At 43.5% G+C, this 26,633-nt stretch overlaps 3 protein-coding genes across 8 annotated transcripts; 1 reads left to right on the top strand and 2 right to left on the bottom strand.

Annotated features, from left to right (window-relative positions):
- Positions 1-508: 508 nt before the first annotated feature.
- aqp10b (aquaporin 10b) lies at positions 509-6,034 on the top strand (the record flags this gene model as incomplete). Its single annotated transcript, XM_079522045.1, has 6 exons — positions 509-595; positions 1,397-1,523; positions 2,568-2,705; positions 2,951-3,069; positions 5,255-5,472; positions 5,845-6,034. 6 exons carry the CDS (start codon positions 509-511, stop codon positions 6,032-6,034), a joined length of 879 nt encoding a protein of 292 aa, XP_079378171.1.
- A 309-nt stretch (positions 6,035-6,343) lies between these two features.
- Positions 6,344-19,729, bottom strand: znf687b (zinc finger protein 687b). 4 transcript variants are annotated; one of them, XM_079523396.1, is made up of 11 exons: positions 19,641-19,656; positions 19,082-19,130; positions 16,533-18,926; positions 15,938-16,236; positions 14,920-15,104; positions 14,263-14,439; positions 13,902-14,064; positions 12,516-12,878; positions 12,215-12,315; positions 10,131-10,218; positions 6,344-8,555 (listed from the first exon to the last, which is right to left on the bottom strand). In XM_079523396.1, the coding sequence occupies exons 3-11, from the start codon at positions 18,910-18,912 to the stop codon at positions 7,923-7,925; spliced, it is 4,389 nt and encodes a 1,462-aa protein (XP_079379522.1). In that variant the 5' UTR covers positions 18,913-18,926; positions 19,082-19,130; positions 19,641-19,656; the 3' UTR covers positions 6,344-7,922. The 4 variants fall into 4 exon arrangements, with proteins under 4 accessions (XP_079379522.1, XP_079379520.1, XP_079379523.1 ...); XM_079523394.1 differs by lacking the exon at positions 19,082-19,130 and having other exon boundaries at positions 19,641-19,729; XM_079523397.1 differs by lacking the exon at positions 19,082-19,130 and having other exon boundaries at positions 15,938-16,203; positions 19,641-19,729.
- Positions 19,730-19,951: 222 nt separating this feature from the next.
- Positions 19,952-26,579, bottom strand: LOC306939054 (26S proteasome non-ATPase regulatory subunit 4). 3 transcript variants are annotated; one of them, XM_079523515.1, is made up of 10 exons: positions 26,466-26,579; positions 25,614-25,754; positions 25,362-25,476; positions 25,089-25,181; positions 24,831-24,899; positions 24,449-24,664; positions 23,917-24,025; positions 23,099-23,230; positions 22,952-23,004; positions 19,952-20,709 (listed from the first exon to the last, which is right to left on the bottom strand). In XM_079523515.1, exons 1-10 carry the CDS (start codon positions 26,489-26,491, stop codon positions 20,539-20,541), a joined length of 1,125 nt encoding a protein of 374 aa, XP_079379641.1. In that variant the 5' UTR covers positions 26,492-26,579; the 3' UTR covers positions 19,952-20,538. The 3 variants fall into 3 exon arrangements, with proteins under 3 accessions (XP_079379641.1, XP_079379642.1, XP_079379643.1); XM_079523516.1 differs by having other exon boundaries at positions 25,095-25,181; XM_079523517.1 differs by lacking the exon at positions 26,466-26,579 and adding an exon at positions 26,271-26,409.
- Between the last annotated feature and the right edge of the window lie 54 nt (positions 26,580-26,633).

Genomic DNA, 26,633 nt, shown 5'->3' with positions numbered 1-26,633 from the left:
AACCTCTTCTAAACTGGGAGATAATGCCTTCAGGGTGCATGCTCCACGTCTATGGAAAACTGACCTCACGGCGTATGCACCTGCTTTTTGTAATATGTGTTTTCTGTTTCTGTTTTCTGGTGTATGTGTTTTTGTATTATATGTTTTTGTGTGTTTATCATGCATGTAAAATTGCTGTAATTGTTCTTTGTTTGTATACAGGGCGCCATTGAAAAAGAGACCTTGGTCTCATTTGGATTCCCCTGAAATAAAGGTTTCAATCAAAAAAAAGCCTTACTGTAGCTCTGTGTTGAGCTTGAGGTGCCAGTATATAAGTAAACTACTCTCCTTTAATGTGCACAGGCACACCATCTCAGCCATGTCATAAAGCGCATTACATAGTCCATAACCTGAGTATGAAAGGGCAAGCCCTACTCAATGAGCCAGCTAGTTTGAACTGCTGACTGGGTTAGTGGGTTTGCAGACTTTGGCGGTACTGCTTTGAAAATTGGCCACTCACACCATGGGGATGGAACACATCCTTAAGAAATGTCAGATCAGAAACCAACTGGTCAGGGAGTGCCTGGCTGAATGCCTTGGTGTCTACATCTTAATTGTGAGTACTTTCTGATATAAGTTGTATATATATTTTTTAAAGGAACTAAAGGAGAGGTGATAATGTGGCTGGTAGATGTCTTTGATCATACGAGTCAGCAGTTTCATCACACAAGTGCGTGTGTGTGTGTGTGTGTGTGTGTGTGTGTGTGTGTGTGTGTGTGTGTGTGTGTGTGTGTGTGTGTGTGTGTGTGTGTGTGGGGTGAACCCGGGTGATATGTTATCTTGTTATCTTGTCAGATTGTCAAAGGAATCAGTGGAAGAGATGTGTTGTCATGTTGATGCCGTTCAACATCTCTTCCACTGATTCCTTAGAATTCCAGTGCTCTGCGATTATCATTTGATTTCAGAGTAAACTTCAATGTTATTCATCCTTAGCGAATTTCTATATAGTTTAGCGTTGTTCGTCATGTAGTGAAATATGTGTCATGTAGTGAAATATTTCTATGATTCTTTCTGAATTGAACGTATACAAACATACACCGCCTCACTGTCTTGTTTTGGCACAATTAGTGGATATTCACAATAGCTAACCAAGGACTTTGATCCCAAACAGCAAGAAATATGGAGACACACAATGAGGGAAGGAGAGTGAATAGGTTAATCATGATCATAATTGAGATAGTCAAATTTCTTTCTTTTCCTTTAGCAATTGTTTTGTCTTTATTGACAATGGAACCTTTAGATTGCTTCCTGGGGCCATTACATAAAGAGTGAATGTATGGTTGGTGCTTTGAGATGTTAGATACAGTATCTTCTTTTCTACTGATGCATCTATTGTCATTGTTCTTTACAATTGTAGCTGTTTGGATGTGGCGCCGTTGCTCAGGTGACAACAAGTCAGGAGAAGAATGGGCAGTACCTGTCAATCAATCTAGGCTTCGCTCTCGGAGTAACATTTGGAATCTTTGTGTCCCGGGGGGTGTCGGGTAAGAAGTAATGTGTTGTAAACAGACCTTTACAAGGGGAGGGGCTATGACATGTGTGTGTGTGTGGGGGGGGGGGGGGGGGGGGGGGTCATTCTATGAGGTCATTCAGTACAGCATGCAGCTGCCAACTTTCAAGTTTCGATATCTTTGTATTTGGGTCCAACAGACAAACATGCAGGGCTGAAATAGGCACCAAGTGGCACCTATGACATCAGTACTATCACAGTACTGTGATGTCAGGCTCCATATTTTGGTAAAGTTTCAGTGCAAGATTCCTTTCCCTTAACTTCCAGTATTGAAATTAATGTTTTAAAGAAGTTAGATATTAAAGTATAAAACATTTCAGAAAGGTGCCTGTGACCTTCCTCGGATCACAACACATAGCTATGGAAAGTTGGCCGATTGAGCGTGGTTAATCACCCGACAAATAGTCAGATATAGACATTAGATTTTAAATAGATATCTATAAGTATATAACAAGGTGCCCATGACCTCAGATAACATTATAGATATAATCAGATAGATCATAACACACAACTATGACCAGTTCCAGCTCATTTTGACCTGTGGTGTTGGCTGGGCGTGATAAAAGATAAGATATAGATTTCAACCAGATTATACCTGCATACTAAAATCTGTCCAGGCTCGACCTATTACCTAAACTGTAATAAAAACGCCTCATCAGACATGACATTTAATTAGTAATTTAACAGTATGATAGTATGAGAATGTAGTATGAGAATGTACAGAATATAATCTAAGAATAATTTAGCAACCATGATATTATACAGAATATACAGTAAGCCTATATACACAATATCTACAATGTAATGGTCAACATTTTCTGCATGTGCTAATACGTTTTTCCATTCTCCTGTCTAGCTTGTTCTTGATCAAGTCTTTGTTAGTTGATTTTTATAATCTTGTGAGATTGTACACCTGAAATGGTTGGTATCTGCATGATTATTTAATCATACAGAAACTGTTATTGTGGGCTGTATTATATACTTTGTAAAAGCAGGTGTTTTTTTAATTCTCTCCAAGGCGCTCATCTGAACCCTGCCGTATCTCTGAGCCTCTGCGTTTTGGGCAGACATCCATGGATAAAGCTGCCCTTCTATGTCTTTTTCCAAATCCTTGGAGCCTTCCTGGCTGCAGCCACCATCGGCCTGCAATACTATGGTGAGCTATCAGGAATGAATAGTTTACCATCTATCTATAAACAGGAATACACCTGGAGAAATAAGACACCAAGTCTGTTGTAGATGTGTACCTCTACATAAAATATACATTTTACTTGACCTTAGTCAAGTAAAACTATATCAGAACCCCGGCCCTCTAACAACACCAGTTTGCATTGTGGACCATAGAGTCCCAACCCAGTGGTTATGTCTGTGCATCATGGGCTTGTGTTTTTGCTTTAACAGATGCCATCCAGTCATACAGTGGCGGTGAGCTGACTGTGAGCGGTCCCAAATCAACAGCTGGCATTTTCTGCACCTACCCTGCTGACTACCTCAGTGTATGGGGAGGCATCATGGACCAGGTCCGAGTGCCTTAATATTATTCCCTTGTCCATTCCGCTTTATAGTTTTTATTTTTTTAACTTTACAATTTAGGCATTTAGCAGACGCTCTAAATCCAGAGCGACTTACTTTAAGCAAGAACAAAAACATGGCGATACGTCATATACATAAAGACAAGTTATCATGAATCATACGTAAGCTAAGAACATAACAGTGGAATATTTCTATATAATTAAACTATGCATATATACTATATAGTGCTATGTCTACATAAAATGCTATCTAAGTTACATAAGTTGGCTTTGCATTCGCCTGTAAGGTCGTTGGGATAGGGCGAGTGCTACAGCAAGTGCTACAGGCCAAGATGGTCTGAAGAGGTGGGTTTTCAGACTACGGTGGAAGATTGGGAGTGAGTCTGCAGTTCTGATTGTAATGGGAAGTGCATTCCATAGTTTTGGAGCCAGAAGGGAGAAGAGTTTGGGACGTGTGGAGCGTTGTCCCGGCATTTTTAGTGAAGATACTTCCAGCTTTAGTGAGAAAGTCAATAATGGAAGGCTGGTTGGGAGACAATGCAAGAGAAACACAGGACATACAACTTTCAAATCCAGGCCAGCAGGGGGCATACGTGGGTCAGAAGTCTCTAGCTTCCCAGCCTCAATGCCTTCTACAGGTAGTGTCTTCTGCATGGATGCTATTCTCTTTTATTAAATACCAGAGGTTAGTCTTAGCCTAGTAGGGGCCAATTTTTACACTCAGTTAAATTAACACAGGATTTTATTGTCTCCACCAGGCCGAAGGCATGGGGAGAGAGTATGTTTTGCCCTCCGTCCGTGTGTCCGTCCGTCCGTCCGTCCTTCCGTCCGTCCGTCCGTTACCAGCTAATCTCCGGCACCGTTAACCCGGTCGATGCCAAACTTTGCACACACACTCCTTGGATGCCAACGATGAACCTCTGCCCCACATTTTCCTGAACGGCCTGTTATAGCGCCACCATGAGGCAGCTTTTCACATTTTTGACCTAAAACTGCACCGATCTGCGTGAAACGTTGCATGCACACTCCCTAGAGGCCAAGGACAAACCTTTGACCTGCATTTTCCGCATCTGCCTTTTATAGCGCCACCAGGAGGCCGACTTTTGTAAAACACATTTTTTTATATTACTCCTCCAGATTCTGTCCAAAAATCTCACAAATTGTTACACAGTATCTCTATGGTCATGTGCTCAAGTCGGATCTGTCCGATATTTCATATTCCATCCTAATTGGCTATAAGCTTTCACAGTTTGCAAGATTGCCCCGTTTTGAACAAAAGCCTCAAATCATGAACGCAGCATGCAATTTACGTGAAATATTTCACACATTTTCTTACTAGGCTGAGGAATATATCCCACCCTTTTCACATTGGCCTGTTATAGCGCCACCAACAGGTTGATTTTTGCAAAACACATTTTTGGAACGATGCTATGATTGATCTGGCTCTGCATTTCCTCAACAAAATGAAGAAAATTGTTGCAAAAAACAAATAAACAACATGTATATATTACTCCTAAACATTTTGCCAAACATCTCACACAGTCCTATCCTCCTGGTGGAGACCTGTGCCCAGAAGGGCACTTTTTCTAGTTGTGTATGTTCTGGTCAGTTTGAACTGGAGAAATATTCAGGATAAATAGAATTGTCTATAACAACATCGCATAGATGCACCTGGGACGTATCCTCAGTGATGTATCCCAAGGTCATCAGGGTTTCGGGTCTCTCAAACATCCTATCTCTCACTCAGGCGACCCAGGTGATCAAGTCTCGACTTATCAGTCCCATTAAGACCAAGGCCACACAATCCGTTGGAACCACTGCAGAACTACTCTGCCGGGGCTGGGAGGTACGCTTCTGGCGCATTGAAGAACTAGGCTCTGTGGGTTGACTCCTGTCCGGGCCCCTCCTAAGTCTCACCAGGTCCACTCCTGCTCTCACCAGACCCAGAACCTGTCTATACCAGTCTATATTCCTCCTAAAACATACTTTTACACAAGTCCTATACAGTAAATGCAGTATATTGGGTAAGTGACTAAATAGGATGGGCAAACATGAAATTTGGATTCAATTTCAAACCCCAATCTCCTCAGTGGTAGGTAGCCTACTTCACCCCTGTGCCACACAGGACTGATTGCTAAGTAGTAATAAGATGTGAACTGTAATTTTCATGCAGGTCATAGGTACCGCTGTTCTGCTGGTGTGTCTCCTGGCTCTGGGGGACCACAACAACTCCCCGTGTCCTCCTGGTCTAGAGCCGGTCCTGGTGGGAGCACTGGTTTTGGCCATCGGGGTCTCTATGGGATCCAACAGTGGCTACGCCATCAACCCTGCCAGGGACCTCGGGCCTCGTGTGTTCACATACATCGCTGGCTGGGGAGTTGACGTGTTTCGGTTAGTGATTATTCTCTTCAATAGTAACACCCTTTGCTTTGACCATGGTGTTGGATAATAGAACCATGGATGACTATGGTTATTGCCAACTAGAAATGCATTTTCAAATTGCAATGTCACAAGACTTGCATTTTGTCCGTCTATTTAACCAATGATTGTAATTTTCATGTATAGTAATAGACTATTCTCTTGCTTTACGTTCAAGATATTGACCCTTTCAATTAAATGTCACTATTACAAAGTGCCCAAAGTATTTAGCCATTAACATGATAAATCCTTCTCATTGTCTTTCGTTCTCTAATCCCAGGAATTAATGACTTTAAAGAATGTAATTTAATTTCTGACCTCACCCGGTCTCAACACCATTTCCAGGGCTGGTGATGGGTGGTGGTGGGTGCCCATTGTGGCCACCTGTATCGGAGCCCTGCTGGGATCACTGGTCTATGAGCTACTGATTGAAGTCCACCATCCACTGAGTTGCTCTGAGCTCCAACCCAGAGTTCAGGAGGCTGTCGAGTGCAAGGAGGTGGCGCTTGAAGGTGCCATTGGACACCGATTTTGAAGAAAACCCAGGGAGACGCAGAAGAACACCATGCAAAACTAGTATTTATAATCTTACTGTATTCCCTAAGGAAATAATGTTGATTGATAGTAAACACTGGGACTATAGAATAACATGGTTTTTGATTGCTGTGAACGCACCACCTCACCTTTTATGTAAACACATTGAGACTGACAAAATAGAACCGGTTTCCTTCTTACTTTCACACCTGTAAACAGGAAAGATCTGAATATTTCTTCCATCAAAATTACCAAATTTCACAGATATTTCCCCTAAGCAAACTGGAAAAGGTTGACTCAAGCACTAGTCTGTTCTTTCACACATTTATTTTGAAACGGCACAAAAGTGTATGGCATTTCAGCAAGCAGACCACAACCATGGAGAAAGAAAATGACATGATCTTCCACTATTTTTGCTATATAAATATGATATTGTGACATATAAAAAGATACAAACGGGAAAAGAAGAAATTCCATCCACAGATCTCCTTCACATGTGGTTATGAAAGTTGTTTGGAATCATACAAAAGAAAAGTGAGTATGGCGAGCGTGATTGTGTTTCTGTAGTTAAAAAAGAACAAATTTATAGAGATAATCGTTCGTATTATTACACATTGTTAAAGACGAAATAACTCCTCCCCCTCACACATACACTCTCCTATCTGCTTTTTAATTACAATGTATAGCTACCTCTGGGGGGGGATGTTTTTTTTTTAATTTTTTTTAGCTTCAAATCATTTTGAGAAAAAAAAGCAGGGGAAACGGTACAAGTACAAATACTATACGTATTCACATTTTCATAGCAAGTAACTAAAACAGTTTTATTCTCCATATTTTTTTAGTGTAATTATATGTATTTACATTGTGACACCCAGTACATTACTACCAGAAGGGAGGCCTTTCCTCTCTCAATCTAGCTTAAATGTTTAACATGGCACGCCATTTACAAAAACACAGGTTACAGTAACAGGAGTAACCTTGTCGTCTCCAGCTGAAATGCCTTCACGTCACGTGTCATCTCTCGTCTACGACCATGTCTATGGGTCTATGGGGCACATTGTCTATGGGACTTATACCTAGTTGTGAGCTGGTGTCACACTGCGTGCGACATTTGCACACAACTACGCATAACTCAGGCTTGAGGAAACCGATGCAAAATTGACTTGCATGAATACAAACAGCAGTAATGTGGTTTGTATAAATAAATATTACAATATCATTAAGAAACCCAAATGTCTTTCAAGACTCCCTTTTTTTCTCTCTATACCTACATATCAGCTTTCTCTTGGGGGTGGAGGCGGAGTAGTACATAATTTAGATGCTGGCTTGAAAACAGTAGAGATCAGCCTTCATACAGAGACACAGGACCAGGTTGATAATACTGAGCCAGCCATGGAGTGCTTCTTCATACAATGGGGGCGGTAGAGGGAGCCAGGACAGTTTGGGACGAGGACTGAACTGTAAGGTACAAATATAGCGACATGGCGGGCATTAAGAGTACAGTAGGAAATGCATTGGAGGAAGTAACATGTTACGTGGGAGCGACAGGCGGGCAGCTAGTTTTTGGGAAGTGAGAGAGTAGTCATGTTAATGTGGGGAGGGTCAAAGACATTATTGTCAACATTAATCGGTTTTCTCCAGGGAGTTGGGTGTTGTTCGTCTTACCGTCAGTGTGTCAGGTTAGACGTGCAGTGATCGATCATCGAACATGCAAACACAAGAGAAGTGTTATAAAGACCAAGCTTATGGTGGCATTAAAATACAAAAAACCAACTAAACTGCAGAAAAGAGCAGCTCTCTGTTGACATTCATCATTCTGAGTGACTCAAGTGTAGAAGAACCCTGACTGTCCCATCTGTCTCCCATAATCCCCCCGCCTCCCCTTTACTCTACTGTGGTTTGTCCGTCTTGTGGGCTGTGATGAAGGCCATGCCATGGGTTCTGAAGTGAGTGTTAAGGTCCGAGGCCTTGTCGAAGCGCCGGCCACACACCTTGCAGTTCAGGTTGCCCTCCCCGTCCTCGCCCCCCTGGGTGGCAGGGGAGGCAGGCGAGCTACCGGGGGAGGTGGGGTTCCCTCCGCCACCACGATCAGCACCGTCGCCCTGGGTGTCGCGCACGCGGTGTGTGATGAAACGGTGGCGGCCGAGCGAGCCAGCTGAAGCGAAGCACACACCGCACTGCAGGCACTGGAAGGAGGCGGTGTCGGCGCGGTGCTGCGGGATGTGCCGCTGGAACTCTGCGCCGTCCTCTGTGGCAAAACCGCATGGCACGCAGCGGAAAGTGTTGTCCTCCTCGTCTGGCTCCGTGGGTGCCGGTGGCGCCAGGGCACCGCGGGTTCTCTTGGCAGGGCCACCACCACCACCACCACCACCACCACCGTCCTCCCCACCGTCCTCCCCGCCGTGCTCCTCTTCCTCTCCACCCGCCCGGCTTCCGGGTGGGCCAGCCTCACCATCATGTTCTGACGAGCTGCCTGGACCATCGCCTCCCGGGGCAGAGCGCTTTCTAGTCTGGGGAGGACCCTGAGGGAGGCAAATAAGGGGCAGGGGCAAATAAGAGGCACACCAAGTCAAAAAGTTTAAAATTTAAAACTGGTATTTTAAGTGAGATGAAAACCAGAATGAGTATAGTTTTAGCTGTGGTTCACGTGCTTTTCAATCTAGAGGACAGTCAACAGACATATAATCTCAGCCTGGGACATTAGCAGTTTATGGCACAACCCAGAACCCACATACCTTCAACATACCAATCAATATTATATTTAATTGATTATCAACAAATTAAATAAATTAGGTTTGCGGGACAATCCAGAAGAAAAATCTGAGTTGCTATTATCATTGAGTAAAAGGAAGGCCCTTTCAGCTGCTCCTGCTTTTATTGACACAAGCGGCAAGTAAAGCTGAAGATTCAATGAGAAACAAGAATTGATGACATCATTTAACACCCCAAACACCCGGGGGTATTTAGGACCATTAAATCAGAGTGTCCAGCAATTTGCAGCTACGGAGCACATTTCAAGATGCACCAGGCGCCATCTTGGATGTAGCTGAAGTAGCTAGATGTAGCCAAAACACCCCCGAGGCGATCGACAACAACGGGAGGTATGATTTGGATGACGTCCCAACCGGAAATGACATCGAATGTTGCCCAACAGGCGCTCCCAGTCTGTGGAGCGATGCGCTCGGTTATGATATCAATAAAGTTCCGTCCTGTGATTAATCTCCATCCTGAGCATCGAGCATTACTATTTGATAGGACGGAGACCTCCGTTTATGCCACTCAGGGTGTTGATTACCAGCTGCTGCCTTATATCTGCAGAATTGTGCTATGAAATGTAAATAACTGTCTATTTGTGTGTGTGTGGAAACAACAACAGGATCTGTCCAGGTGACCAACTGTGAGTGCGCACATGTTTGCTGTCCCATGGCTGAGAGGTCGGCTAGAGGCAAAAAGTGTGTGGTTGCCTAGAGACGAGGCAGCCCATCAGGACGATAGGTTGTCAGTACAGCCAATGAGAAACATAGGTCTCATTGAGAGAACATTGACCAGCTGTGCTTAGTGCTTACAGAGCAGCTGGTAAAAAAGCTACTAGGATAATCAATGATTAAAATATTGTTTGAAAAAAATAAGTTACTATCAAGATTACAACATTACTCTCATTACAATTGTAATCACATCTTGACAGTAACTTTTTCAATCAATATTTATTATTCTAGTACCTTTTTTCTCATGAAATCTTCAGCTTTACTTGCCACTTGTATCAATGAAAGCAGGAGCAGCTGAAAGGGCCTTCCTTTTACTCGTTGGACTCACATTGAGTTACCTTTGCAAACCAACTAAAGTGTATTGTCACACATTACAGTGTATGTTGAAGGCATCCAACTTTTTGTGGTGTTAAAGTAAACAAAGACCTTTTTTGACCCAGACCACAGACAACAGAGTTGTTATTGTTATACACATACAGTACTACATAACTAATCTAAACAACAGAGACCAGCGTCCTCTGCCATTCATTCCAGACAGCTACAATAAAAGCCAGCTGCTGCAAGTTACCAGTTGAGAACCACTGGTTTATATCATAAGATACTTTAACTGACCTGTCCGTCAGTGGTTCTATGATGGAGTCGAATGTGTTTGTCCAATAGGAATCGACTGCTGAAGGTCCGCTTGCCCTCTGTGCAATATCTGTAAAATTACAAAAATATCTGTTAAGCTTGATTGTTAATCACAGGTAGAGTCCTGTACAGGCCCAAAATATGGGCCCTGGCCCAGGTCTGTGGAGTTAAGCCCAGGCCCGGCCCAGCCCGTTTATGCTCAACGATGTGCTGCCTCGCGGATATTAGTCTCCTCCCTCTCAGTATTACATTTATTTGTGTCTGTCAGCAGCATTCTGCTCTTGCGTGCATGATAAAACCAAACCCACAATAAGTCAAGAACACTTACATTTCCTCCACTGTACAAAACCAACTGGCTTGTTTAATTTGGTAATTGTTTCTCCTGCAGTATTTGATCTCCGACTGGTCGGGTCCTGACGGGCTTACAGGGTTCTAATCACAGGTGCCAATAACGTAACGCGTTTATGCAGTAAACAACTATACATAAATCTATGGTTTCTCAGATTTCATGAAGTTTAATGGTAATTAAAGCCCGACTTTTCGAATAAATCCATGCTTTCAACATCATTAAAATGCAATAAGATAAAGTTTATTGTGTTTTACCCATTTCACACACATTTCAAGTCTCAAGTTAAAATGCAAAACACTGGTATGATCCTTTAAAGTTATTTTGATTTGTTGGTACAAATCCATCCATCAATGTTTTTTGATGGATGGTACGACAATTGTTACAACATAGTATATAGCATAATTTACTCTGACAATAGAAAGTTGTGAAGGATTTTTAAGTTGTAAAGAATGTCACTGAGTTTCAGTGTTAAGCTTGATTGTTAATCACAGGTATAATAAGGCACAGGCCATTTATGAGGATATTTCTCACAGAATGGTAGAGATTAGAGAATGGCTACACACGGTCCTATCTGCAATGTCAGATTGTTGTTGGTTACCACGGTAGCCAAAGCAGATATGTAGATGCAGGGCGGCTTTGCGTTGAGTTGTTAAAATCAGTCTGAATGCACAGATCGAATCTGGTCACTTGCAAACGGTAGTGTGAATGACCAAAAGCCAAAAGATCGGATTTGAATCGGATTTGACTTGATGTGACTGCAGTCTAAAACAGGCCTTAGATATGTTGGTATTGAAAAGGTGAATAAGACCCCTAGAGGAGGCAATCAGGAGCGCCGCTTTTGCAAAGAGAAATGTTTTACATACATTATCTCAACACAATGGCTCATCATGGGTTCAACAAGGAATTCGACCTGAAATCATTCTTGTTAACACCTTGAGGGGCCGGGGGACCGGAAGTTGTTGTGAATGTCTGTGTAGCAGCTAACAATAGCCACACCACTCTAGAGTCGATCGACAACAACGGGAGGTAAGAATAAATCTATCGCGACTAGCGACTGGACCGCGGAGCGCCGTCTAACACAGGATATTTTTTCATAATTAGACGGGATGATTTAGATCGCGAGTTATGAACGTTTTAAGATTTTCGTTTTCGTCCGCTAAACAGGCAGGGAACATTTTCAATGACGTGTCACTGTTGTGCAACACCGAGGATTGGGCAACAAGTGCTCCTAGGCTGTGGAGCGATGCGACCGGTTTTGATATCATTAATCTCCGTCCTATTTATCAATCTCCGTCTCGGGCAACTGACCATGAACTTGAACTTGACGGTGATCTCCGTCTGGGGCCTTAAACTGTTAACATGTCTTTATGGCATTTTATTTTATTATTTTTTAATTCATATACTGTATATGTGACTGTGTCTTCTCTATTATGTGACTGGCATTTTGTATGGACAATTTATTTATTTTATATAATAAATGATTTTCATGATGTTTGCTCATGAAAATCATGATTGTTGCTTTTATTTGTCCGCTCCATTATTACTTTGGGAGCTTTTAAAATGGTCTCCTCTTTCCTTTCTCACCTATTTAACCATGGTCGTTGAGAGAAATGCAAAACAAGACAGCAGTCAGACTTGAACCCAGGTCCTCACACTATGAGTCTTTCTGACAATAAACTATGGAACACATAATTCAGTCAATGCCATTTTGACTCACTGGCAATGGAAGACTCTCTTGTTGCCTTCGTGAATGACACGCTCGTGGCGCCTCAGGCTGGACGAAGTGCTGAAGGTACCTCCACAAATACGACATGGGAACTGGATGGTAAAAGCACAAACACAATGGAGAAGAGATACAAAATGTAATGTTATGTATCAAAGGCTTGGACTATAATTAGGATGAGGGATGAACACCAGCCAAATATAACTTGTGACTGTGGTGTGGCATTTTCTATTTATAATTTTGTGTGTGAACATTATCTATATGTGTCTGTGAAGAGTGAAGAACCATGCGACACCTTGCCATGCTCCATCTTGACGTGGCTGAGATAGTCGTCGTTGTCAGTGAAGGTGGTCTGACACTGGGGGCAGGTCCACTCGGAGGCCTTGCTGAGGTGAGTGCTGCCCTCTGCTGAGGCTGGGGCCACATTTCCTGGAGCCTCGTAGTCCTCGTCCGCGTCATCGTCTTCCTCCTCTTCCTCATCGTCGTCGTCTTCATCCTCCTCCTCCTGGTCTCGCCCCCAGTCCTCACCGTCAGAGTTGTCCGTCTTCCCGGTGGGTTTGGACTTGGCCGGGGTGGATGGAGTGGACGGGTTGGCAGGGGTGGGCGCAGAGGCATCCTGCGGAACCTCTGGTTTGAGCGACAGGCCCCTGTGTGCAGTCTGAGCATACGGAGAAATGTGATTTTTATATAAAGATACAGCAGAGCTGCTCAATTTATTGTAGTACGAGCATAATTTGCATGGGCACAAACTAAAGGTCAAGGACAATGAAAAATTGCACAAAAGCAACACATAGGTGGGTGAATGTCATGTCTTGTCAATTGTGTAATAACCATTACATTATGTAAATTCCCTTTATTGAATAAAACATACATTTATGTTCAACTAAATAAAGTATATAGATCAGGTCAGACAGACAACATTGTGTCACAGTATGTATTCTCCAACGTAGAACTCCAAAGACACCTAGTGATAAATAAGGAGCATGGTACCACTATGAAAACACCACAACTACTAGAGACCATAAATGCTAATACCGGTAGTCACTAAAACAATGACATTAACTAATTATTAGCTGTTAATACTCGGTAAGTAACTACCTCGTGAAATCTGCCCTGCCCACAAGCGCAACACAGTAATTAAAATGTAATTTAATTTAATGCCCATCTACAAAATGTTGCGAAATGTTTGTAATGTATGTAGGCATAAACCTTTTTCATACCAACGGTCTGCTCAAGCTTGTGTGCCTGCAGTCTGAACAAAGCCTAATTGTGCCAGTTCTTTATATATAAAAAAAACTAACGTTTTTCAAACAAAACATAAATACGATCACTAGTTATCATCATATACATTTAAAATGTTAAATGTTCACTTTTACATGCTACAGTAATAGCACCAGCTGAAGAAAAAAAAGTTTAGACTTACACCACATAATGACTAATATTGAATACTAAAAGTAGCCTTTAATGATTTTGTCAGTCATGGTGAGTGTTCATTAGAACGACAGTAGCACTTCTGAAGAATCTAAATTGCAACAAAAGATGAACATGACTATTTTGCCTACAAAACCGATGAACTTGACTACTTATTTTTGCTACAAAAACATTTACATCTAACTGGCACTCCATGTAAGCATTTTTAATAATTCCCAGGACCTGTGCAAACTGTTGTTTTTTTACAAACCTTAATGTGCTCCATCATGGAACCTTTCTGAGCATAGAGCTTGGTGCAATCAGGACACTTGAAGACATGAACTTTCTGCTTAGCCAGGTGAGTGTCAAAGTGCATGTACAGCAATGGTTTCTGGGTAAAAACTGTATCACACATAACGCACTTGTAGATCATTCTGCAAAAAGAATACAAGAGTAAATTACCATTTGATAGATTCATTCCATCATGGCCACAATTCTGGATAAATTAACAATTGAGAAGTTTCACTGCGACTTCAATTCAATAAATATATTGTGAAGTGCATCCAAACTACACACAGTACTATAAGAATTCAGGGAAAGCATGTCTATTTGGCCACCAGATATTTACATACTTGGCCTGTCCACCGGTTAGGGTGGGGTGTTGGGTGCTGATGTGGCCTTGGGCACTGGGGGCAGATTTGAAGGCCATGGGGCAGCTGGGGCACTTATGGAAGACCTCACAGTGGGCTGTCTGGATGTGGGATTTGATAGAATTCAGCCCTCCGAACACAACCTGGCAGCTCGAGCATCTGGACAGAGTGCATTAGGAAACGTTTAGTCAAAATACAAACTCCTCTTGGAATCTGACTTCACAAAGCTATACATTCAATGGAATAATACTTTATTGAAAAGAGGATAAACGATCACGTGCACTTTATACCACTTGGCAACAACATGGGCATTATATGACAAGAACAATTGTAGCAACAGCAACACTACATAATATCAATCTGGCACAACTTGAAGCAGAGTGCCAATCTAGCCAGGGTATAATACAATATATCACCACCGCATCACCTGTATTATGCTGCTAGTAGTGATTAGGAACACCTTTAACCACAAATATTATGTTGCTTATCAACATCATACAAGAGAGAATGTCAATGTGTTCCCATGGGGAGTTTAAGTTAAACTGTATATAATAATAATAATAATAATAATAATAATAATAATAATAAATAGATAGATAGATATATAGAAATAATACCACATTTAGTGGCTGCGCAAACCTGTAACCGATGCGGCGGGCAAAGTGCAAACAGGCTTCCTCTAAGTGCGTCTGGAAGCTGGCTTGCCGGGCAATGCCCCCACACTCTGGACAGACATGGGGTGCCCGGTGCTTGTGGATCCTCTGGTGGGCTGACACAGCACATGAGTTTGGCAGCATCATGGGTGGAGAGCACTGAGTACATGTCTGGAATTAAAACAGTAAAAGGTCAAACCACACAAAATGTACAGTGTGGTTAATTTGATGCCTATATTATTGTGCATTAAAAGAGTTTACTCTTACTGTGCTCTTATGATACACATCTACAGAATATGGATTATAACTACACTAGTACTACTGATTTAATTGTCTCCACCAGGCCGAAGGCATGGGGAGAGAGTATGTCTCATCTATGTCTGTCCGATTTGCACTCCGTCCGTGTGTGTGTGTATCCGTCCGTCTGTGTACAGCTAATCTCCGGCACCGTCGATGCCATTTCTTTTTGAAAATTTCACATTTTCAAAACCTCTGCCCCAAATTTTCCAGAACGGCCTGTTATAGCGCCATCAGGAGGCCGACTTTTGAAAAACATTTTTTTTTATATTACTTCTCCAGATTCTGTCCAAAAATCCCGCAAATCGTTACACACTATCTCTATAGTCATGTGTTCAAAACGGATCTGTCCGATATTTCATATTCCATCCTAATTGGCTAACATTGGCTTTCAAAGTTTGCATGATTTGCCCGTTTTGAACAAAAAGCCTCAAATCATGAACTCAGCATGCAATTTACGTGAAATCCTTCACAGACTTTCCTACTAGGCTGAGGAATATATCCCACCCTTTTCACATTGGCCTGTTATAGCGCCACCAACAGGTGGATTTTTGCAAAACACAATGCCTCAAATCATCCAATTGCCATCCAAGGCGTAAGAAAAAATGGCACCCTTTTTCAACATGAATTCAGAGCATCCACTAATATTTGTCAAACAAATAAAGATCAGTAGATACACATACTGTGCTCTCATCACCAAGACTCACTGAGTTGGGGGCAGCTCTGATCTGCTGGAAGTGGGTAACCAGCTCCGCCTTGCCAGAGAACTGGGCTTGGCACTCCGGACATTTAAAGTTGCTGTATTGTAGAACCTCAACCTTCTTGCAGGGCAGGGGCATCAGTGCCTGGGGGCCCTGGGGCGCACGGCGGACCGGTCTGGGCAGGGTTGCCGCTGCTGGAGAGGGGGTCTCCTTCATTGGACTGGAGCTGGAGGAGATCGTGGGAACTCCCGATGTAGTGGAGGGGGAGGAGACTGGAGGAGAGGAGGTTGAAGAGAGCATGCCCACTTTAGAGTAGGAGATGGATGTGAGAAAAGAAAAATATATGGGAGGTGGTCAATGGAGATGAATAATACAATGAATGGAGGATTTTTTTTGTTACAACAGATGTAATGAATAATGAATCATATAACTGTGAAATGTCAGCAGCAAAAGGTCACCATTACCCAAATGATGAAATATGGTCTTTCTTCCACACAACATATGAAAACATGCAATGCAGCCAAAGTTTACTTTCTGTAGGATGAACCACATGGTTATATGCAAACGCATGATATACAAACTCTCTGTATTGCTTCCTTACCACCGATGGACGTTGCGTCCTGTTGTCCGATCATCTGCTCCACGGTGACCGGCCTCATAACCAGGTGAGAGCATTGCATGACCAGGCCGCGCTCCTTATGCTCTCTGGCGTGCAAGAGAAGACTACACTTGTTGAAGAAGGCCAGCCTCTTGGCGCAGTGGTTGCAAGTCACCTCAATGCGGAGCGACCGCCGGTCGTAGTGCCGTGCCAGGCTGCGCTCCAGGGCGAATGCGTCACCGCACTCCAGGCAGCGGTAGCCAGCAGCAGGGAGTGGAAGGCCCCACTCTGGGGGCGGGGGTGCAGAGAGGTCAGGCTTGTAGCTGGGCAGCAGATTCTTGCTGTTGAGGATTTTGTTGAAGGCCTCCACCAAGCTGGACTGGCTGCGGGAGATCACAGCACCTGTGCTGTTGACGATGGAGGCAGGCTTGTTGGACTGGAGGGCACCAGATATGATGGTGCCACTGCTGCCTCCGTTGGCGGTCTTCGTGGCAGTGCGCACGCTTATCCCACTCGCAGCTACAGAAAACTTGGGAGAGGCCGCCACGGGGGGAGTTGCAGGTAGGGCAGCAGATTTGGTAATGCTGACAGCAGTGGCGGAGACTTTAGCCTTGTCAGAAGCAGCCATTTTGTTCTGGACCTTTGTAGCAGCGGCTAGCATTACGCTACTAGCTGCTAATGTAGACACAGGCAGAGCATTTAGAGCCTTTACCTTCTGCTGCTGAGATGTTGCAGTACCTGGAGAAGCATCTATTTTGCGGCCCTTGTTAGCCAAGACTTTGCGTCCCCCAGTTTGTGTTTTTGGGTCAAAACCTTTCCCTGCAGCACCACCTTTAGGCGCTACCCTAGTGACAGTTCTGGTGATTCCCCCTGTGGAGGTTTTTATGGTCTTTATTCGCACTTTCAGTGGCCGGGCTGGAGTCCCAGCAGTGGCTGTTGGGGTGGCACTTCCAGTGCCGCCGCCTCCTCCTCCTTCAGTGGATGGTGGTTTTAGCTTACCATCGTCAATCTCCATCTTTTCCTCCGCTGTTCTCGTGCCTTCTGCCTTCCCTGTGTCTGCTTTGCCATCGACAAGCCGATCTATGCCGTTCCCCACTTCCATCTCCTCTTCCTCCTCTTTGGGCTCCCGTAGGTCTGACGGAGGTGGAGTGGAGGCTACTGCGGGACTAGAGCACCTCTTAGCTGTGACTGGAGCAGCTGATTTGGGCAACTCTGGCTCAGGACTCTCTGGTGAGTCCCTCTCCTCAATAACATGCTCTGTGTGCCTTTCTTCCTGCTGTGGGCTCTCTGTGGAGCCAGACTGCGGGGTGGATGACGTTAGACTGGCACCTGAGGGTGTGTCCCCTGGCTTGGGTTGAGTCGCCACAGAGGACAAGGGCGGGGCGGTAACAGAGTCTGAGCTGGGGGACTTAAAGCGACGGGTCAGCTGTGGTGGTGTGCGGGTGGGAGAGTCAGGACTCTCCTGAATCACCAGAGGACCCCCCAAATCTGGGTCAGAATCATCCTCCTCGGACTCACGGGGTTGAAATCCAGCAGGGGCAGCTTTAGGGGCTCCGTTAAAGGGCTGGGAGGAGTGCAGTGTGTGTGACGAGAGAGCAGAGGGTGCTGTAGAAAGCAGAGGCTTGGGAGGTGGGAAAAAAGGCGAGGCCAGTCCCACAGAGCCACCCGGGGCAAGAGGAGAGGACACGGCCGATAAGGAGGACGAGGAAGGCAACGAGGCTTTCCCCCCATCGGCCCTCTCTTGGCCTGCGTCCTGCTGTTGCTGGTGTTGCTGTTGTAAAAGCTGCATCTTCCTAGCCCGGCCTACAGGGTCTCCTGACCCCTGTGCCATGAGAGGCTTGAGTCTGTTGAAAATGTTGGGTCCCTGCTTGTGAGACTTAGAAGTGCCACCCCCACCGGCTCCACCCTCTGGAGAAGCTTTGTTGGTATTCACTGACCATGGTGCTCCATTTGATTGCGCCTGGCTCATTGGTAAGGGTATGGAGACACCAGACGCTCCAAAACCATTGTGGTTGAGCGCTTCGGATTCAGCTATGCCAGGAGCACAGGCACCAAGCCGCGGACCTACGTCCACCCCAGCTATTACATCTATGGGGTCCTGATCCTCATCCTCATCCTCTCCATCCACAGTCTCAAGGCGTACTTTGTTCTTCACAATGACACTGACAATAGAGGTGTCAGCCTGTGGATCTGGGGGGCTAGGCGGTCTCATGGATGGCCCTACACCCACCCCACTGTCTGGCTTCCCAAGAGGAGCACCGGTGGGTCCATGGGGCCCCTCTGCCTCATCAGGGGCTGACTGGATGGCCTCTTTGGCATCGATGTCAGGGATGTCAAATGCTGCCAACAGGTCGTCAAAATCTGGGGTCTTCATGTCCCCCATACCGGGAGCAAATCCTGCAAAAAACAAACGATAAAATAGGGTAAATTACACTAGTATAATTGCTATCCCATTGTTATTCATCACAAAAGTAAACCACAGTATCACTGGTACCTATCAATCTAGCTTACAATCAATAACATTGCAAAATATGCATAAAATGTGTTAAGACCTGTTCCGGTGCAAATAATGTCTTGCTACATGCTGCTCTCCAGCGACATCTGACAAGATACATACAGGTTAGCATGTTATGTGGCTACCTAGCCAAGCTAACAGTTGAGCCATTACGACAACGTTAGCTAGTCAGCTAGTGTGCTAGCGACGGGTTTACCGTTCTGGCCAGCACAAAACCTCTCTCTGGAAAAAGAGATGTTCAACATCAAATTCCTTCCTGTTATCATTACCCAAATGTATTTCATTGCATTCCAATGACGGTCAGTCTGATTAACAATTCGATCCCGATAGCGTATCCTAGCTACGATCTTTGCTATGTTGTGCTGGTGCTCCTTGACGGTTCTGTCTGGCTAGCTGGCCGCTGAGCTTCAGCCAAGGCATAGAGGGGTCATTTAGCTAACAGGCTAGCGTTCGCCATTAAATGCAACCAGAACGGCCCCGTAAGGCTTAATGTGACAATAATATCAATGAAATGATCGCAGGTTCGACGATGTCACAACAGAGTGTCGGTGGGACGGGGAATTCGATTTATATTACGTGTATTTTGTTTTGTTTACCTGGATACGCGATATCCTACTATCCTAGCTCGCTTTCAGCTGAACGCTGTGCTTCCCGTCACATGACCACACGCCATCCTCACGTCATTATAGCAGAATTTGGTACCGACACGTATGTTTTGGTTTGTTTTACAAAAATCTGTATATTGAATTTGTATTAGGCATCAACATTCTAAATGTACTTAGAAATTAACCACGACAAAAAAAAACATTTTGCTATGGTGCTCCTGCTCCACATAACACACCATGGGAAGGTTATAGGTTGATCATCAGAAACTTCAACTCTGGTAAAGAAATGAGCAAGCCCACAGCAATTTCCATATACCATTTTTATTGCAAAAGAAAACAAAGACATGACAGGATTATGGCAAGTCGTTTCAGAAATATGTCATCACCATACAAACCAATTCTAAAGTCTGTCAGTCAGTCAGTCCACCAGTAATTTATCCAAAAAGGTAGGATAAAGGAAGCAAAAGGCATTTTGAGGATAAGCCAGTTATATCTTACAGTAATAGCCTACCAATGAAACGCATTCAAATGTAATAGGTGGTCAACATTTTCACTGTGAATAATAGTCATTCTTTCATGTTGGTGCTTTTAAATGTCAGTCTGTCAGTATGGTCATGCAGGGACATCAAAAGATAGGTCAATCGCTCTTTTCTTATATTAACATAATTATTAACATAATCCTGCATTAAAGCCTAATTTATGCTCTGTCGCACACAATGGTGTCACAGGCAGAGAGCGACCAAGAATAGCACAACGCGACATGTTGTGAGTTGTAGCCCTGCCATTCTCGCCACACCATTGCACGACAAAGTATGAATCAGGCTTTAGTCAGCCAACTGTCCATGTCACGTCCATGGTCTCAGTCTTGTATGTTGCTGTCCTTGCTTCCTCATTTCTTTTTCTCCTCATCCTTTTTGCCATCTGGCTTGTTTCCTGTCTGGGAGGCCAGGGAGCCCATAGCGTTGCGGATGGCCTCGTTGTTGGGGTCCACACCTGGCAGATTCTCCAAGACACTCTGAAGGAACTCTGGATCCTGCATCACATCATAGTCGTCCTCCTCCTGGCAATTTATAACACCAGACAAGAATAGGACATTAGATAAGTCATGATGATGTATTGTACAGTGTGCATCACCTTGAAGGGGTATATTTTGCAGTGATGACCGATTCACTATGCATTATCTCGCTTGTTACCCACTACCAGCTACTTACAGTATGAACGTCAGTTATTTGACCTGAAATTAGTTTTACAATGTTATTAGTTTCATGGTAAAAATAAATAAATAAAAGAAAATCGCATCGCTTGGATCTCACGATCCACATCCAGCATGGCTCCAATGCAGAACTCAAGACTTGTGGCCAACCTGTGACATCAAGTCGTCTATGACATACTTATGACTCCAAACTTGGAGGCTTCAACCCAATCAGAGAGCCCCTTTGATTACCATTACGGTAAGTTACATTTTCTAAAAGTATAAGATATATGCACACAAATTTTGGCACCGATTGGTCCAGCTGCTGGGATATTAGCTCTTGACACTCACACAGAACCCTCAGAGATATGCTCCTGCAGAGCCATACCGTTAGAAACCCCACCCAGGCCGGCCTAGTGGTCCGGGCACACATGCTGGTAATCAGAGTCCCGATCCAGATAACCGTTGCTGCATGGAGTTGCATCATGATCCATTTTTTTGTCAGGTGGAACCGGACTAATGAAAGCTCCTGAAAACTAGACGACCTAGTCTAGCCCTAGTCATACTGACAGCCTAGCCTGTTCATTTCCATCCACCAGCTGTCTAAAAACCAGGAAGAGACTCCTGTCGAGCGATTCTTTTGTCGCGCCTAGTTGCCTAGGTGTGGGTGTACCGACCGCCGGATCCGTCGCAACGAGTGGACAGCAAATGCCGGACCTACGTGCCATTAACGTTGGTCCGGCTGGTTTCGTTTTGCTAGTTCCACTTCTCTACAATGCCATTCTAGCCTTAAAACCCACTCATTTATATGTTATCCAATATATTACTTTAGCGCAAAATATAGGCTTTTCTAAACCAAGCCCTGTTTCACAAATGGTTAAAGTATGTGCCATGTTAGTGTATTTTCTGTGAATAAACTATAGTCTACAGTTGATTCTCAGGCATTTTAATTTCAAGGACCCCCAAATTAAATTGATAGAAATTAGCCTAGGCCATTTCATTATGATTTTCATCTCTGAACTGGCACCCGAGTCTACATGGCCAAAAGCCAGTGTTCATTTAACTCAGGGTTTAAATATACATGTATGTTACAAATAATAATAATATGGGGGAAAACAAAGACAAGGGGGACAATGGAGACATCGCCTTTCACCTGACACATTATGGCTATGCCATAATTTCCTGTTTTATTGTATGTTCAAGAGTTATAGGCCAAATGATTGGTGGGCTGCGTTATAGCACCACCATGAGGCCAATTTGAAAACACATTGTGGTGGATGTTCTTCCTCGACCTACTGGGGGTGAGCGTGTAAAGTTTAATGCTGGTCGATCAACGGTGCCAGAGATTCGACTGCTATTTCCCTCATCTGGTCCTCTCTTTATTCCAGCATGCAAATGTAAATTATATAATATGCTGAACAATCACTTTTTTATGGTAATATTTAAAAGTTCACAGACTGAGTGTCTGGATGCACTCGTAGGACACGTGATGGCCTGGGCCTGGGCCGTAGGCGAAAGCCACAAAAAAAAAAACATTCAAAGAAAAGGACACGTGATAACCTCCAGGTGAGATGGCTTAAGTTAACCCTTTTGATTCGTCATCTGCCATACAGATTGTGTTTCGATTGCCTCTCCCTGGGAATTGTCTCACTGAAACAGGAGTGATAGGGAAGACAGCAGAACCTCACCCACTTCCTGAATTAAAATTAGGAATTATACTGTGCTTTTAACGCTTTTATTCTGTGAAAATACATTGCTTTAAAATGAACGACTTGGTTGACACTAAAAATGGCTTTTGTCACCAAAAGGCGACAAGTTTGTAGGCATGAGCATGCCTCTCAAATTACAAAAATTGTACAGTACATAAAATCACACCCGTGTGAAATGAGGGGGCGCTCTTATCATCATACATCATCTCATTCTGGCCAATCACAATTTGCGTCCTCACTTTTCTGTCTTCACTTTTCTTCCCTTACTTTTATCTTCAATATGTACTTTGCTCAGCCAATCAAATCATCGCTATGGGGTGATCAGCCAATCACAAGCCACAAACCCGGAAAGCTCTGCACTGTTGCAGTTGCAGTGCAGAACACGATGACCCATGTTGTACCTTGGTAGATTCTGCAGTGTCCATAGGGGCTCCTGTGTCCATGTCTCCATACTCTGATGGCAAATTACAAGTAGGAAGAAAGATATATCATCAATGTATACAAGGGACATATTGTTGGTCTGTAAATGTGTATTGGTTGTGGTTTACCTCCTCCTGCAAGAGACATCTGCATGGCATAGGCTATCTGCTCCTCCTCTGTCATGCTGCTAAAGTCAGGCAGCACTGCAACGCCAGTCTCTGGTTGAGACACAGACATCTTCAACAAGGCCTCCTCTGATTCTGGTAGAAACGATGACAATGACAAAAATGGTTGGAATCACAGACTAAAAACTTTCAGCCCATTTCATTTATCCTTTTACTCCTTGTCATCAATAGATTTGCTTCTAATTTTTGTGCATTCCATTTTTTTCTCAATTCCTACACTCTACCTCTGATAATATACAGATTCATTCATTTCCACAACACTCAACATGATGTAATATTACTATAATAACAGTAGATATGCTTATAATGATTGATGACTCTAAATAGTAAATACCCATCAGGGTCACAAATTAAAAAATGTTGGAAGTATTTAGCTAGTGTCTGGCTTTTGACTTAAAAGCAAAGGTTTTCCTCAGATTTGTTTCAGTGAGATAGATGTCATGCTAAATTATGAATCCCCAACAGTGATTTCTCTTAGAAAACGAAATCATTTTAAACCAAGAAAAGACTTATTATGGTCAGAAACACAACTCACTGCAACCACAGAATTCAATAGGTCACCACTTTAGAACATCAGGACTGAGGAGCACAACCGATTTAAGTAATTATCTCTAGTGTTATTTCTTCAACGTGCAGCCCTGCCCTGCCATCAAAATTATCAAATACAGAAGAGAAGGCTCTCTCTTACACCAAATGCCATTCTTCTGAGCGTGGGAACATCTGATCACAATCTGAACAGGCATAATGTCACACAATCTTACCGTCTGCAGCGGGTGTGGGCACGCCTGCCTCAGCGGCAGAGGCTGCGGCTGCTCTGCGGGCCTCTTCCTCCTGTCTCTGTCTTTGCTCCTCCATAGACACACGTAGGGCCTGAAGGACACAAGCAAAAGTCCAACTGAAGGCAGCGGACAGTTGTTCCGATACCAGTAACGGAAAAGCTGCTGATACGGCCCAAAATGCTGGTATAGGCATCAGTGTATGTCAGTCTATGCCATTGCCATACCACATCATTTATCACCGATACAAATGTTATGAGTATCGCAATCAGTATCAGGAATGACAAAACGGTAACTTTACATCTCTAGTACCCCTAGACAATTTCTCTTCAGTCGTTATATGGACCGAAGCTTGATGATGAACATTTATTTATATATATATATATATATATATATATATATATATATATATATATATATCTGCAGATCTGAGCCCCAAGTACTTTTATGCACATCACCAGTATTTGTGGGGGAATTCCAATTAGATTATATAAATATGTGTGTGCATCCATCTTACCAGGGCCAGCTCTGGATCGGCACTGGGGTCCACACCAAACTCAAAGTCACTGGCACCAAGGCCCATCATTGAGCCTCCCTCACCGGCCAGGATGGGTGACGAGAGCAGGGCATCAGCAAGGCTGGGCCCGGGAGGGACAGTGACCAGGTGGGAGCCTGTGCCCTCTTTGCCATTTAGAGTATTAATGAAGGCAGTAAGCTTTTCTGTGTTCAATTCCTAAATAAGAATTGGGAAAAAGATGGTGAGGATTATGTAATGGTTGGCTAAGATTTAAATACTGGAACAGCCAGAGTTCTCAGAAGCTTTAACTGGGGCTTATGTCAAATTTCACTAAATGTAATCTGGTGTGGTACAAATGTATGATAAATAAAATAATTCTCACCTCTTCTCCAAAGTTGATAATATCCACATTAACCTTCTCTTTTTTCAAGCGCTTTGCCAATTTAACAAGCTGTGTAGGTGGAAGATTGGGACAGAAATAGAGACAAAGAGGTAGAGTGTTAAAATTGTGAGATTTGCAGTCATTGCCATGACAACCTTGGCATTGGGCATTTCTTAATTTGTTCCTAACTGTGCAATATCAACATGAATAGCCAATTCTAATAGAATTATGGTTTGCCAACTGACAGACATGACGCACACTCACATCCTTCTCGTTATCCTCCACAGGGCTTCCCACAAAGGCGATGATTCTCATCTTGTGGTTTTTTCCTTGTCTGTGCTTGAGGGCGAGCTGCACAAAGCAAAAATAATATCAAGCCATTGTGAAGACAGTCTTCTAAAGCCTAATTTATAATGTGTCTTACAACTGTCACTTGCAGAAAATCTGTTATATTTGGCAAGTGACATTGTAAAAAGTGATAAATACTTTTTTGCTTGAAATTGTGAATACAATTAAGCAATTGTCACTTACGTGAGCCACTCTGATGCCTGTGCAAAAGGAGATCTTCCCACGGGGCGTGACAGCGTGTAGTTTGGAGAGAATGCGACCAGTATCTGGAGTCAGTGTGGTCAGGACCTCACAGTTACTGCAGTCCAACATAATAATCAAACAATGTTGCATTAGCAGAGAACAGATATTGTAGATTGCAAACACTGTAATTTCAGATCGTTTTAATTTATTTTTGAATTAATACAAATTGTGAGGTACAGCAGAAAAGCTCACTTTGCCATAGTGATGAGGCCCACATTGTTCTCTGGGTTGCTGCGAGTTTTGGAGTGGCAAACAATGTTGACAGCGTCTTGCTGAGCCTGTAGTCTTGTCGGCAGAAAGTCTCCATTCCTCATATACTCACTGTTGTCCACACTGAAGGCCAAAGAAAAATATGTGAATTTGTTAGGATTCTATGCTAAGCGTCCAGTAGTTAACGTCATTTGGGACAGTTTGTACGAGTCTGTTCACAATAGTTAAATGAGGTCACCCTTATGTCTTATTGCAGTGAATATAGAAGCCATCTGTTCTGATAACGAATGACATTGGACGAACGACAGTAATAGCCTAAAATCTACGAAGAGGAAAATATTTAGACTGTTAATGAAATGCCCAATGTCCTTCCTCAATCTCCAAAGAGAAGGGAAACATTTAATTTTGTATACACCATGTAGCAATTATCTAGCATCAACACCGACAGCTAATGCTAACGGCAAACGTTAGCAAGAGATGACGTTTATGTCAACCAATGTTGGCAGTCTTAACAGGCAAAGCAAAGGAACCGTCAACTGACCATTTAAACAATGGTCCCATCGTAATTAATAGAACCTTATATGCTTGTGATGTTTGATCAGTTCGGTACACAATAGCCGACATATCGTTGTTAGCTACCATGACTCAGCCAGTCCATGGAGCCCAGCTGAAGCGGCTAATCTTCCATGGTCTGTTATCAACCGATCTTAAAGTCTATTTTTTCTGAAAGTAGCCCAATGAACAATTTAACGATGAGGATATTTGATGTCCCGAACATGCCAGAGCTTACTTATCAACAGATACGAAAATAAAAAGCTTTTTTAATATCCTTACCAGACCATAGTACTTTCAAGCCCCATTTTGGAAACTTCTTGTTGCTCTCTGTCGTAATCTTATAACCTCACTGTCTATTGGGCAAGAGAAAAGATCCTTGTTTAACAACACGAGACGTGATTGGTCGGAATTTAACCCTGGAAATCTCTTGGAAAAATATACTGGTAA

This window comes from Electrona antarctica (assembly GCF_951216825.1).
Source record: "Electrona antarctica genome assembly, chromosome: 15".
NCBI classification, from domain to species: Eukaryota; Metazoa; Chordata; class Actinopteri; order Myctophiformes; family Myctophidae; genus Electrona; species Electrona antarctica.
The sequence above is the reverse complement of the archived record's forward strand: the minus strand, read 5'-3'. Positions and strand labels throughout refer to the sequence as shown.